The 14039-nt window shown below is 38.8% G+C and overlaps 1 protein-coding gene across 3 annotated transcripts in view; it reads left to right on the forward strand.

Moving 5' to 3' along the window:
* The window catches only part of Appl (beta amyloid protein precursor-like), a 108071-nt gene extending 94678 nt beyond the window's left edge, over positions 1–13393 (forward strand). The window contains exons 3-17 of one of the 3 annotated variants that reach the window (XM_053752914.1): positions 386–521; positions 1762–1983; positions 2087–2281; positions 2749–2903; positions 4396–4503; positions 5409–5534; positions 6134–6271; positions 6933–7079; positions 7359–7454; positions 7781–7963; positions 8651–8854; positions 9416–9511; positions 9720–9821; positions 10513–10680; positions 11334–13393. In XM_053752914.1, the coding sequence (XP_053608889.1) occupies positions 386–521; positions 1762–1983; positions 2087–2281; positions 2749–2903; positions 4396–4503; positions 5409–5534; positions 6134–6271; positions 6933–7079; positions 7359–7454; positions 7781–7963; positions 8651–8854; positions 9416–9511; positions 9720–9821; positions 10513–10680; positions 11334–11444 (2187 nt within the window). In that variant the 3' untranslated portion in view covers positions 11445–13393. The remainder of the gene's footprint in view (positions 1–385; positions 522–1761; positions 1984–2086; positions 2282–2748; positions 2904–4395; positions 4504–5408; positions 5535–6133; positions 6272–6932; positions 7080–7358; positions 7455–7780; positions 7964–8650; positions 8855–9415; positions 9512–9719; positions 9822–10512; positions 10681–11333) is intronic. The other 2 variants (XM_053752916.1, XM_053752915.1) reach the window with 2 other exon arrangements.
* The last annotated feature ends 646 nt before the right edge of the window (positions 13394–14039 follow it).

Below are 14039 nucleotides of genomic sequence, written 5' to 3' on the forward strand. Positions count from 1 at the left end.
AGTATTTTCTAAGGAAAATTACTTAAATGTGTGTTGAATACGAAAGCTACATTGTAAAATAATAGAATGTAACTTAAACTGTTGATTGTTGGCGAGCGCGTTGTAAGAATTCTTTCTAAGAACAACATTCATCATTCTATCACGTTTGATTACAATAAGATAGTTTCTATATTAAAATAATAAAAGCGCGGTAATGAAAAGCATATTTCTGATGCTGTAGAGTAAGTAGAACAGTAGAAAAAGTAGGAAAGCGAACCACGAATTTATCAAATAATTTGTCTTAAATACTTTGGATTACGTTTTGAATAAATTAAAATTTATTACAAAATACAGCTGTATCGAAAATTAAGGAGTTTTAATTTACAAGGAATTATTACTTTTTCAGGTTTACCCGAGCCACGACATAACGAACATCGTCGAAGCATCGCACTATGTGAAAGTCAGCAACTGGTGCAAGCTGGGTTCTGGCAACGCGGCGAAATGCAAGACCACGCGATGGGTCAAGCCCTTCCGCTGTCTTGGTATGTATCTGCCAGTCTCCACTGCCATAATTTCTATCATTATCATCATCAGTGTGAAAATTATCGTCATGAAAGTTAGGGTTTGGTGTAAATTGGGTACTGAAAGTGACGTTAAGTGTAAGATCATGGGGTGGATCGAACTCATCAGTATATTTAATACAACGTTCTGGCCATGTATCTCAGTTCCTACATAAATATCGTCATACAATGTGAAAATCAACTTTAGACTTATGTCATACATTTTTACATGAGCGTGAGCATTCTAAAATGAATGTTGACTTTGTTATTTGTAAATAATTGTTATGTATGTTGGTTTAATGTTTAACCCTCATCGTATCAAAACATCTGTGATTTTATAAATATTTCTATTCCTGTTATCAACTATAATGACAAGTTTATGAGAAATGATAACTTTCCCTTTGAGTTTATCTGTAGATACAATCTTATTACTTTTCTTGCTAATTAGGTTGTCATGCGAAACAACAAATGGGCTATTTAATAAATAAGAGGAAATATTAACAACGTGCGAGATATAAAATAAAAATGGAATTTTAATTAACCACCATTAGAATAAAAAATGTTCAATATATACACTTTTTTTTATTTAGTTTACTAAGAATAATGAAAATTCCAATCTTAGGCTCAGTATTTGTTATTCTTATTTCCCCCCCAAATATGTTAGTAATCATAATATATTTAAGTATAACCTAACCGTTAAACTAACCGTTACTGGGTTGATGCAAATACTATTAAGATTTGTAGCTAAATTTTCAGCAGTAAATTTCAACATATTTTAGTTACAGCAGTTTTGCTTGTGTAAAACTTTTAGTTTGTTCGTAGTTTTCCAATTTCGACTTTAATTATAGTTCATTAACCAAAATCCTTTAAGTAACTTCCTATATAGTTGACGTACTTACTGGAATTTTAGCTTTATATTTTCTGTCAGAAATTATGGTAACGTGTAGTGCTAGTGTAGGTAACGTGTAGAAGTGGTATTTGCAGTTTTTTTTAATACCTGTTCAAGACAGGAGATTTTCAATGATATGCAAATGTGTATATTATGACTTACGGAATATAAGTCATATGCTACAATAATATGCACTTCTGTTTACTAAAATCAGCGCAACCAGCTGCTGGCAGTTTACGAAGGTTTCGTGCTATTTATAAATCTGCTGGTATGGCCTTGTAACCATGCATTATGATTATGACACCGTTGCCTACAAAGTCTGTTTGGCGGCAGAAGGTCCATTCCAATCGGACGCGCTCCTGGTCCCCGAGAGCTGCCTCTTCGATCACATCCACAACCAGAGCCGCTGCTGGCAGTTCGCGAGGTGGAACGCGACGGCTGGACGCGCTTGTGCACAACGCGGTTTGAGACTGAGGACCTTTGCGATGTTGCTGCCGTGTGGGATTAGCCTGTTCTCTGGAGTGGAGTTCGTGTGCTGCCCGAAACATTTTAAGGGTAAGGTTACTAAATTACTTACTTCTTAAAAATAATTACATATGTATACATTGTTACATAGACATAAAAGCAGTTGCTTAATGAGAATTTAACAAAATTTCAGAAAACGTAAAACTCCACAAGCCCATGGACGTTGGCGTGCCCGTGAGCCCTGGTGGTGAGGAGATGCTCGCAGCTTCAGCAGCTATGGACGAACGCGATGACGATCTGTTGGATGACGATGATGCGCTCGATGACGACGATGATGACGACACCCTCAACCTGAGCGATGATGACGACGACGACGATACTGATGACGGTACAAAACATTTAATGAACAATTCATAGATACATTAAAATATGTTGAAAACTTAATAAAGAAAATAATTACGTCAGTATATAACATTCGGAACATGATAGTTCTCAAGGAACAAAAAAGATAGAACACTGCCATATATAATAGTTTTGAAGATGACTCAACTTAGTACACAAATACATGCGTATTGTAATTAATGTACAACATAACAAGATATACGTATGATTTGAGGTCACATTTGATGTGAGGTACTAAATATATATACATATATTTAGTACCTCACATCAAATGCTTAAACAGTTCAATCCAAAAATCTTAAGAGCAAGGAAGTAGCTTAGCAAAAAGATGAATTTTCAGAATGTTGTTTCCTTAAACGTTAGATTTGCAAACAGTTGTATTATATATCCCAAAAAAATTAATATCATCCTAAAATGCCAATGATTTTATGAGTGTTATGTTTTTTTTTTCAGATATGGATGAAGATGAAGACGCAGACTTCTCCCGGGATGATGACGCTGAAGATGATGACTATACGGATGGTGATGATAGCGCGTGGCCCCGACCTGACTCGTCACCAGCTCCTTCAACTACAACCACCAGCACCACCACTTCTACTACCACTACGGTGAGAAACAGAACAGAACAGTCTCTCTCTCTCTCTCTCTCTCTCTCTCTTATTTTGCCGGTTTCTTTCTCGGATGTTAAGCGGCGGAATCCAGGGACGAGAAAAAAAACATGTGGAAAGAGAAAAAACATGTGGATTATTGACTGTCGACGTTTACATTATCATAAGCGGTATAAATTAATAACCCACGACTTCGTGGGTTATTAATTATATATGATAATGAACGAAGACAATTAATTAACATTCTCTTCAATCTCTTGATTGTTCAAACAACAGTACTATTTAAACCGTTATAAAGGCATTCTACTTATATTTAAAAATGCAACACGTGCATAAAACTAATTATGTAATATGGTTCAATCCCAGGATGCCAGACAGAAACTGTAAATTATTCAAATCGTAAAAGCTTGGGACTCAATTAATATGCAAAATAGTACTAATTAATTAGTACAAATAACGTTTTGTGGACCGACTAGATTTTAGTAAGAATAAACCTTTACCTAGCCACAGTACTTTTTATAAAAATGCACTTGAAATGTTGCCAAGTTTTGTATTCACGCTCACATATTATGAGAAGAGTTGGACATAAGTCTTATAGCGGTACCGCATGGGAATACAGTCAAGTGCATTAAAATACACATATACATCGGTTCTTATCGGTAAAGTTAGGTACCGGTAAAGTTCTTGTCACTGAACCGAGAGGTCCCGGGTTCGATCCCCGGTTGGGTCATGATGGAAAATGATATTTTTCTGATTGGCCCGGGTCTTGGATGTTTATCTGTTCATTTATTTATTTATTTATTATTATTAGTTACACCAACAGGTTACATGACAAAAACTTAAAATGACATTACATTATTGTGTTCTAGCATGCAATTAAAGGTGAACACAACATTATTAATAGTACCAAGCAGTATGATAGATAAATTTATAATCATATTTAGTTGTTTAAGTTATCGTACTAAATATTGGAGATTGAGATTCAATAAAAATAAAAATTATATATAAGAACAAGATTAATATTAATTGTTATATATAATTAATTTTTGACGGGATGACTGTAATTCGGATTTGAATTTTGATAATAAATGGTGATAAATGTCCAGGTCATAGTTTGCATTCATTTTATTGTAAGAAGAGAGAATTCTAGGTAAGGGTGCGTGTCTTCCGAGGTTAGTGTTTGCACGAGGGATTACAAATATTTGTTATAAAATATATCTATATTATCTATACAAGTATTTGTTATAAAATATATTATCGTTGAGTTAATATCCCACAACACAAGTCTCGAACTTACTTTGGGGCTAGCTCAATCTGTGTGATTTGTCTTAATATATTTATTTATTATCAGGGCATAATCCAATGTAATGAAGGAAGGTTTAAAATTTAAAGTATAGTTGTAGACATATTTCAAGAGGTCATGCCAATTCTGCCTCATCGATGATGAATGGTGTATCGACGATGGTTCAAACCAACAATTTGCGACTTGCAGGCTTCAACGGCTACGTCTGACCCCTACTTCTCCCACTTTGACCCGCGCACCGAGCACCAGAGCTACAAGGATGCCCAGCAACGTCTTGAGGAGACTCACCGCGAAAAGGTAGATGGAACTAAACGTAGATACAGTTTTATTATTATCTGTTCTTGACAGATATGATTTATTGATTTGAAATTGATTAATGTTCATTTTCTGTTCTTGTTGATATTACCTGTCTGTTTTATTGAATTAATTTAAACGTGTCTTTCTTCATCGTTTACTTTCCCATTTCACTTCTCAAAATCTATCCAAAATATTTTTTAAAGTGACTACAATAGTAGCATTTTTTGTTAGAAAGCACTATCGTCTATTTACTAATGTATACGTCTTTTATACGAGAAAATCACGACATGAAAAAGTGTCTGGTTCTTCAAACAAATTTAGAAATGGATCAAAAGAGTCCGTACTGCACTTTTGTTTAAATTACCAAAGGACACAAAATTTTAATTATATTACAACACCCGACCTGTAATAGCTTTAGTTTTGATGTAAGTATCTGTATATGTAAAGTGATAAATAAACAAACAACGGGATTAAATTATGAAATCCTAAACCTAATTAATATTATAAACGCCAAAATAGGTAAGGTGTTTATTGCCTCTTCACGGTCTATCTACTCGACCACTATTTTCAACATTTTGCATACATACATAGTTGGAAGTGTGGAGAATTTTTAATATATGTATAAAACCTACATTTGTTAATTGACGTCCTTGGTGAAAAGGCTGCAGTGAAGTCGCTTCTTCTTCACCTGCGCTTTGGAAGTCGGCAGTAGACTTAGTTTAAGTAATTTTTTGACGACAATAAGTGATGTAATATCACACTAAATTGAATAAAGAATTTTGAATTTGGAGAATGACATACCTTTAATCCCGGAAAAATACTGCTCCCGTGGGAAATTTGCGCAGGCGAAGCCGCGGGCAAAAAGCCAGGACATATAATTGATAAATCCATACGTCGATCAACAGATAACCAAGGTGATGAAGGAGTGGTCGGAGCTGGAGGACCGCTACCAGCAGATGATGGCGAGCGAGCCGGCCGCCGCGCAGACCTTCCGCCAGAGGATGACCGCTAAGTTCCAGGCCAATGTACAGGTGCCTATTTATACATTGACTTAGTGTTAGTTAGTGGTTAAAAGCTTCCGCCTGTGATCGAAAAGTCCCAGGTTCTAATCATATTGGTGCCACATGAGTTTGTGTACCAATCTGACTCGTGTATGTCATAGCTATATATATAGAGAGCTAATGACAACTTGCTTCCGGTAAAGGAAAACATCGTGAGAAAACCTGCACGCTGGTGGACAGTTTATTCATTAGTGTATGCGACTACTTGCCACTAGATGGCGATAGGTTGTCGTAAAAGTTGTGTCAGACGCCTTTAGGAGATTTGAATAAAATCTGACATCAGTCATAGCAAAATAACACACTCGATATGAATGACTCATTCTCCTGCAATTTTTCATATTATGTTGTACATATTTGTCTGCGATTCTGGATGTCTTGTGCCCGTGTCTGTATCCAATTTGATGCGATTTTCACAGTTGTATAGCAGATCCAACTTAAAATCCCATATAGGTTTCATCGCGTTACGAAACCGAGATATTGACAAAAATAATTTTATACGCACATAATAAACGCAGACAAAGCCGCGGGCGGAAAGCTAGGAAATGATAGTTGAATGTAAATCTTTCCAGTCGCTGGAAGAGGAAGGCGTGGCGGAGCGCCGGCGGCTGGCGGCGCTGCACCAGCAGCGCGTGCTGGCGCACCTCGCCCAGCGCCGCCGCACCGCTCTCGCTTGCTACACCCGCTCTCTCAGGGACACACCTCCCAATGTAAGTGTGCTTTTACGACCGGACACTTTTTTGGGAATGCTTTCGTTACCTCTCAGCTGTCAAAACACAAATCAGTTCATTTTTTTTTTAAAGAATAGAAAATGTATATTATTTTTTATCTAGATTCTTAAATTAGACGATGATGAGTTGTACAATACCACTCATCATCGTCTAATTTAAGAATGAGGATTTTATCGATAGTGTTCTCCCAATGTAAGTGTGCTTGTTGGTTTTACGGCCGGCCATCTGCCTTACTTCTTTGGGAATGCTTTTGTTACCTCTCAGCTGTCAAAACACACATTGTTTTTTTTAATAGAAAATGTGTAATATTTATTACCTCGATTGTACCACTCATCAACGTCTAATTTAAGAGTCAGGCTCTTATCGGTGGTTTCCTTCCATTGTTCTTTCTCCATAGCTAACTGCTTTACTTCTTGTAATGAACAATATAAGTTCCATACTAATAGAGAAAAATATCAGTAATTTAATCATAGAACTGCTAATGACACTAGCGATAATGAACGGTTTCATTGACATCTATAGGATATGGAGTGGTCTTATTAATTCATAGCCGAAATGTCACTGGAATCTCGTGCAGATGAAATAGAGCAGTAGACTGTGGTAACATTTTATATTAATATTCTCAAAATCATTAATTAAGGCCCACCGAGTCCAGAAGTGTCTGCAGCGGCTGGTGCGAGCGCTGGCAGCGGAACGCAGCGGAGCCATCGCTGCTTGGCGCCGCGCTGCAGCCGCTGGAAGGGAGGCTGCAGCCGCTGAGCGGGCCAGTGCGGCTGATCGATTACAGGTAACTGAACTCAAAAGCCATTGTGTGTGGTCCCACTCTGGAAGAGTAGAAAAGCCGTAGTGGCCTAATCTCCGCGTAGATGTTGCACGAAGCAATTAAAAGACACATAGCCTTTGTAGCTGATGGACAACAATAGCATTTGAGAGGGTTGGTGGAGAACGTAAGACGAAAGGACTAAATGGTTATCCGTCTTGATAGCTTGATAGCTTGATAGGTCAGGATAGGCATAGTAGCGTTGGTGTGAGTTCATATTTTAAATCTCATATTTTTTCAACTCAGGACGCCGACCGTGCTCTTCAACGTGCGCTGACCGCTCTCCGCCGCCGCCAACACTTGTACGCCAACATCGGGACCGCCATCGAGGATTACGTACAGGTGAGAAAAGACAAATTGCAATAACATTTACACAGAAATTGGTCTTAAACAGGCACTTTTTCACTTCAATTTTTAAAGTATTTCTAATCAAGGTAATCTGAGGTGAAAGGAAGTCAGACCGCGTGGCCGGAGCAGTCTATAACATTTATTGCTCCATGCTTCGACAACTGATCAACAATAATGGTGTAATTCCGAAGAAGATTGATGAGGCTGTGTTGACCTTCAAATTTTAAAGGTGAAGTTTTAACAGGCATTCCGGGCTACGGGACATCTTTCTTTCAGATTTTTGTAATTAGTTTTATCCCAGCAATTCCTTAATCTTTCAGTCCATGCAATCCAAGGATGACATGGCTGTGTCCCTGATGTCGATGACCCCTGAAGCCGAGGAGCTGCTGCTGGACCGCATCGAAGCTGAGGTCCAGAGGGAACAAGCTGCCAGAGAACAGATGAGTGCCAAGCGGGACCAGCGTACTAGACAGAGACAGGATATACAGAACGAGAGGGCCAAGGTGAGGACCTTTCGTTTCAGAAATTAATAAGAAAATTAAAGACACATTTATTATCCTATCCGTCCTACCATCAGCATTGGATATGACGCCACAGATATGGTATATCAGGCGTCGTATTGTTCCGCAGCCAGAGATGAATTTGCGCAGCGTAGAAACTTTATCGGCATTTCTGCCCAGCGAAATCCATCTTCGTTCGTTTGCGCCCGCGCAGAAACATATATGTTCAATTTGCGTCGTAAAACCATCCTGATCTTCACAAAAGCCAAGTTGACACACTAAGATTATATATCAATATAAAACACTATTATCTGCGGGAACGAGCCATCTTATGAGGAACTTTCAGAACGAGACAGTTGAGGTTATTTATCTTGTATCATCGACGATGATTGCTTTAATAATTACTAGCCGCCCGTCGCTCGGATAAAACGTAATAAATTAAACCTTCCTCAGAAATCACACTATCTATTGGTGAAAACCGCATGAAAATCCCTATAGTAGTTTTTGAGTTTATCGCGAACAGATAGACAGATGCGGCAGAGGACTTTGTTTTATAATATGTAAGAATCTCGTCGGTGGTAGTGATGAAACACTTTTTTCATTAGCATACTGAATTGATTTGGCATTGAGTTTCGATGCGAACATTTTGTAGTAGTAGACCAAAATTATTAACATGAGCCCTACACACAGACATCAAACGGCGTGAAAGAGAGCGACGAGACCGATGACGAGGCCAGCGAAGTGAGTGAGGGAGATGAAACTACTTCCGCTCCGACCACCCAAGGAGCTCCATCATCCGTTGCTGCATCTCCTTCTCCACATCTTACTGATGCCTCTGTTCCCGTCAATGATGTTACAACCAGGGCGACTTTCGTACAGGATACTACTACTACGGTGAGTCAAATATATAAAACTAGCTTTTGCCCATAAATTCGTATGTGAGTAAAAATCCGTTTCCCGTGGGAATTTCGGGAAATTCGTTTTTAGGGAATTTCCTTGTAGGGGAGCACCCCTACACTCCCCAGGTAACCCACATGCCAAATTTCAGCTTCCTACGCCCAGTAGTTTCGGGTGTACGTTGTCTGTCAGTCAATCACTCAGTAACGGAAAAGTTTTATATATATTTATAGATTGATTGATGGTTTGTGATTTATTTAAGATCATATAATAAAAGCGATTTGAGTGTGTCTGCGTCTTTTTCCTTGTACCAAACTATGCTTCAGTCAATGATGTAACTACCAGAGCTATTTCGTACAAGAGACTATTGCTAACCGTGAGGCAAAATCAATTATAATAGATATTCTATATCGTGAGTCATAATTCGAATAACATGTCATCGCTGTAAAACGATAATTTTGAATCGTTGGTTGTTTTGACAAACAATGGAACCATAGCACAAGGAAGACAAGGAAAGAAGAATTTTTTGTTACTGTGATAATAATGATATTTTTTCAGGAGGTGATCACTAGCACAGTGACGGAGGCTCCAGAAAGCGAAACTCCTGAAATTGGCGACATTGGAGAAACTTCCAGCCGACGATCCACCAGCGAGGTTTGTTTACTGTCATTTATAAAATTAATTCATCAATTTTATTAATCACGCCTTTAGGCTCCAATATTGTGTCGTCAGAGAATATCACAATAAAACTAGCTTCATTGAAATTTTCATTTTGGACATAAGAAAAAAGATTTCACTATATGGAAAATAGTCAATTCTTAAGAAAACAGCAAGTGTACAATGTACCTGCATTCCCTTGCAGACGGAGGGCGAGGGCCTGCGCGCGGCGCTGGAGCACGCGGAGGAGCGCGCGCCGCCGCCGCCCGCGCACGCGCTCAAGCACGAGCTGCAGCACTCGCAGCCCGTCAGTACCATTCTCTCACTTCTATCTCAAACCCACCCAATTTGTTCTTACAGTTCAATTTCTAATTTCTCCATGCTAAGCTATCGTGGAAGTGCGGTGAGAGATGCTGCTTCCAACGTGAGCATTGGGAGCTAAAACGAGGGGTGTATCTTTTGAAAAGTGGAATTATTACAGATCATGTATCAGTCATAAGGTACAGATGAGAATAATACGTCATTCGTATTTTGTGACAAACCTGACTGCGTTGCCGACGCGTGCTTTTAACAAAACCATCGAACAACCATATGAATCTCAATAAACTACGCTTCTAATACGGCGCATGCTCGGAAATAATCATATCCGATGTTTAAACCACGGAATTAGTAAGTACGGAGTACCTACTAATTCCTTAGTTTCAAGTTAAATGTCTAACATTTTATTCTCTTTCACATATTTTATTTTATTTTGAGTGTTTGACTTTCATATAATTATGAACTTCCAAGTGTCCGACCGAAACTATGGATTTGTAATTTTTGACTGAAACCGAATTTGTAATAATATCTTTTAACAAAGAATAAAGTTTTTTTTCACACATATTGATGTAAAAAAAAAACTAATTTCGTCTGAATTTCACCTAAGAAGGCCGAAAGCGAAGTTCGTTCGGACACTATTGAGATGTCCATGTCGTGTTAACTACTAACATATAACACAGGGTTACACGGTCCGCGGCGCGGGTCCGTCGTCGGGAGCGGGCGGCGGCGCGGGCGCGCTGTACCCCGCGCTGATGGTGGGCGGCGCGGGGCTCGCCGCCGCCGCCTGCGTCGCGCTCGCCGTCGCGCGCCGCCGCTCCGCCGCGCCCGCCGCACAGGGCTTCGTCCAGGTCGGCCATCATCATCATAACGACTGTATTGTTGCTAACACTGGTGTCAAACTTTATTCGAGTTTTTTACGACTATTTACCGCCATCTTGTGGCAGGTAGTCGCATACGATAGATACATACTAGGGAACTGTCAACCAGTGTGCAGGTTTCCGTCACGATGTTTTCCTTCACCGGAAGCAAGTGGTAACTACTAGTCCAGGTCGGTGATTCTTTTTCTTTTGTAGTGACTATGGTTTCGATTCCATCGAAAATTCGTCGACGCCAAAAATGCACAACGTTAATATATATTCAAGTTTTCCCTTCTGCCGGCATTCCGGGAGTGCAACCCGTTTTTTTGTAAATTTAATTTGGCACAAACAGTTGAAACATTTTACAATAAAATTAACATGTCGGTTAACACAGGCTGGGTTTCTGCGGGAAGCCAACATATGTGGAGCCTTCAGAATGCGATAGTAGGTTAGGTTCTTTTTCTAAAAAATAATATAAGACTCAGATGAGGAGGATTGCTTTTCGCTTTTAAGCAACTTCTATATATATTTTTTGTAAATAGCAAAATCGAACAGGTTTACGCACTCTCTTTGAAGAAGCATAGTGACATGAATTACAACAATAATTTGAAAATTTCTGACAATTCCCAATGATTTCCGATCAGGTTGAGCAAGCAGGCGCGGTGGCGCCCACTCCTGAAGAACGACACGTGGCCAACATGCAGATCAATGGCTACGAGAACCCCACCTACAAGTATTTCGAGGTCAAGGAGTAGATCCCCACCCCTCACCACCCTCCAGCTACCCCCCACCGCATCTCTAACTGAAATAAAGGAATTATCTTGTGTGTAACTTTGTAAGGCTTTCGCTGCATCTTTTGGAGTGATCTTCTTGGAGTTTATTTTGACAGGATTAAATCTGGTGGGAGGCGATATTCATAACGTTTAATTTTAAAAGCTTGTGTGATTAGTGGACTTATGGAGTTAATTTCTTAGCGATAACTCGCTATCAGTCATACTTAAGGTTAGAAGTGATATGGTTTTATAATTTGTAATTTTTTTGGCACCAAAATATTTATTATTATTTCTTAACATTTAGATCTAAGTTCTTGTCTAGTGTCCTAGAAGTCATAAGTGTCACATTGTAGTCGAGTTTTAAAATTAAGTTTTCGACCCGCTGCCCCCTGGTAACCCCCAGCGGTGTTTGCTTGAACTTTTGATGCATTTCATTATAGTTAGATATTTTCACGTTGATCTCATTTTAATGAATCTCTTTATATTTTAATGAAACCTCTGGATGCTACCGGCGGGGCGAGCGGAACAACGTCCATGGTACGCTGTGTACATAGGCTCCGCGTACAAATTTGAACCTAAATTACTTACTCTTAAAGCCCGCTTTCATTTACTTTTCTAACGTAGGTAGATCATAACGTGAATTTTATGTAATAAAATGCGAAAATATATTTTAATAATTAATGTGTACTTAGCGGAGGGACGGCGGCAAAGCCGGCGCGGGTGAACCTTCTAGCACCTTCTAGTCTTCTCTAGTCACTGACTCGGCTTGTTAGAAGCTCCTTTGTGTATAGCGATTGGTCCCTCGTCTCGGACCTGTCCCCTTCGCTCCTCTATCAACTATATCTCTCTTCGTTCACCCGCGGGACAATACTCAGAGTCCCAAAGCGAATAATCGCCGTGTACTCAAAGTGTGTTTTCTAATATCAAACAAAACTCTTCAATAACACCGAAGATTTGTGACAACTTTGTAAAAAAATCTTGCCAATTCTAGTCAAGATTGTAGGGCATCGACTTACGAACGTTTCGGCTAACGGTTGTATCCATAGATAAAAGAAATATATAATTTTATCTATGGTTGTATCGCACCTTGGGTACATTGGCTCGAATCAAATAAGCTTAGTGGGTGTATGTACGGTTAATATATAAGTAGATGTACAAAAAGTAATACATTATATAGATGTTTTAGCGTCAGATACATAGATATAAAGCAAAATATAATTATATATCGCATACGTCCGTATAAAGTAAGGGCTTGCGCTCGTGTCTAACCCACGTACCACACTTAATGTTACGTCGTAGTTAAGATGTAATTCTGCCTCAGTATTATATACATTTAAGCTTATTTGTTACATAAGCTAATTTATATACACTATTTCTATTTGTTTGCGGGCGCAGTGGCGTTGCTACTATTTGAAGTCATATCAGATACGTCAAGGCGTTTTTGTAGCGTTTATTTTGTTGTGATGTATCGATCACCGGTGAGCAATGGAGCGTTCGATGTGAAGTAGTACCAGTTAAGGATAATAGATGGCGCCTTGATCGAAATACATCGCGATGGAGTAAGAACGCGCGCCCGTGGCTTGTACGGCATTTACATAAGTTACTCACTGTATTAAAGTAAGTTTAATCCCGCATCAAGTATCCGCTGTGTATTTTTACTAATGATAATAAACAAGCCGATCTCCGACTTATTTTTTTACAAATTTTTGCTCAAAATCTGTCCCTTTCAGTAAGTTCCAATGTCGATAATTCGTCGTTTGTCTTCTATATCGATGTTAGTCGTGTCCAATCTGGTTTCCGAACCCCACTCACTGTTTCACGTATTTTGATAAGTACATAAATAATGGTTTGATGAAATTTGTGTTTACTGTGCTGCATTTCATTGTGAGTTCGAAGTTCAAATTGAATCAATAAATAGACATTTAAAAATTGGTGTTGTTATTTCAGTAGAATCCATCCCTCTTTACATTACTATTTAAAAAAATTATTTGGGCATTTAATTTCTGACCGAAACCGAAACTTTTCGCAAGAAAGAGCTTGCAAAATTTCACCAACAGTCCAACGAACATGGTGACACATAGATGCCGAAGCGAATGTGTGAATATAGCATAGTTTGTATAAGAACTTATTTATCGCAATGAAAAACCATACATGCCACCAAGCATACAGAGTCCGCCAAAATCCGCCAAACTGTATGGTGATAATGTATAGCCGACCCTTCAATTTTTTTTCCTCTTTATTTTGACGCCTTAATGTCATTCAGATAATTACATTCTCCTTGGTCATCGCCTCAATGTCAGCATTTTATTTTTACCACCAACAAACTAATGGAAAACAGACCTAAAGAGAAGGATATCGTCAACAGCTTGTAAAAACGTAACTTGCATCGAAGCTCCAAAACTAATGATGCAGGATATTGAAATATAATAAAGAACCGTCTAAAGAAAAAGGAATAAAAACACATCTTCCTTATAAATCGCGAGACTAAGCATTTTGTAGTACTCTACGAGATGGGTTCTACGAAGTGCTACGAAATTTCGTAGAGGTTAGAAAAGCATAAACAGCAACAAACCTAGA

Source organism: Plodia interpunctella, chromosome 12 (assembly GCF_027563975.2).
Source record: "Plodia interpunctella isolate USDA-ARS_2022_Savannah chromosome 12, ilPloInte3.2, whole genome shotgun sequence".
Taxonomy (NCBI): Eukaryota; Metazoa; Arthropoda; class Insecta; order Lepidoptera; family Pyralidae; genus Plodia; species Plodia interpunctella.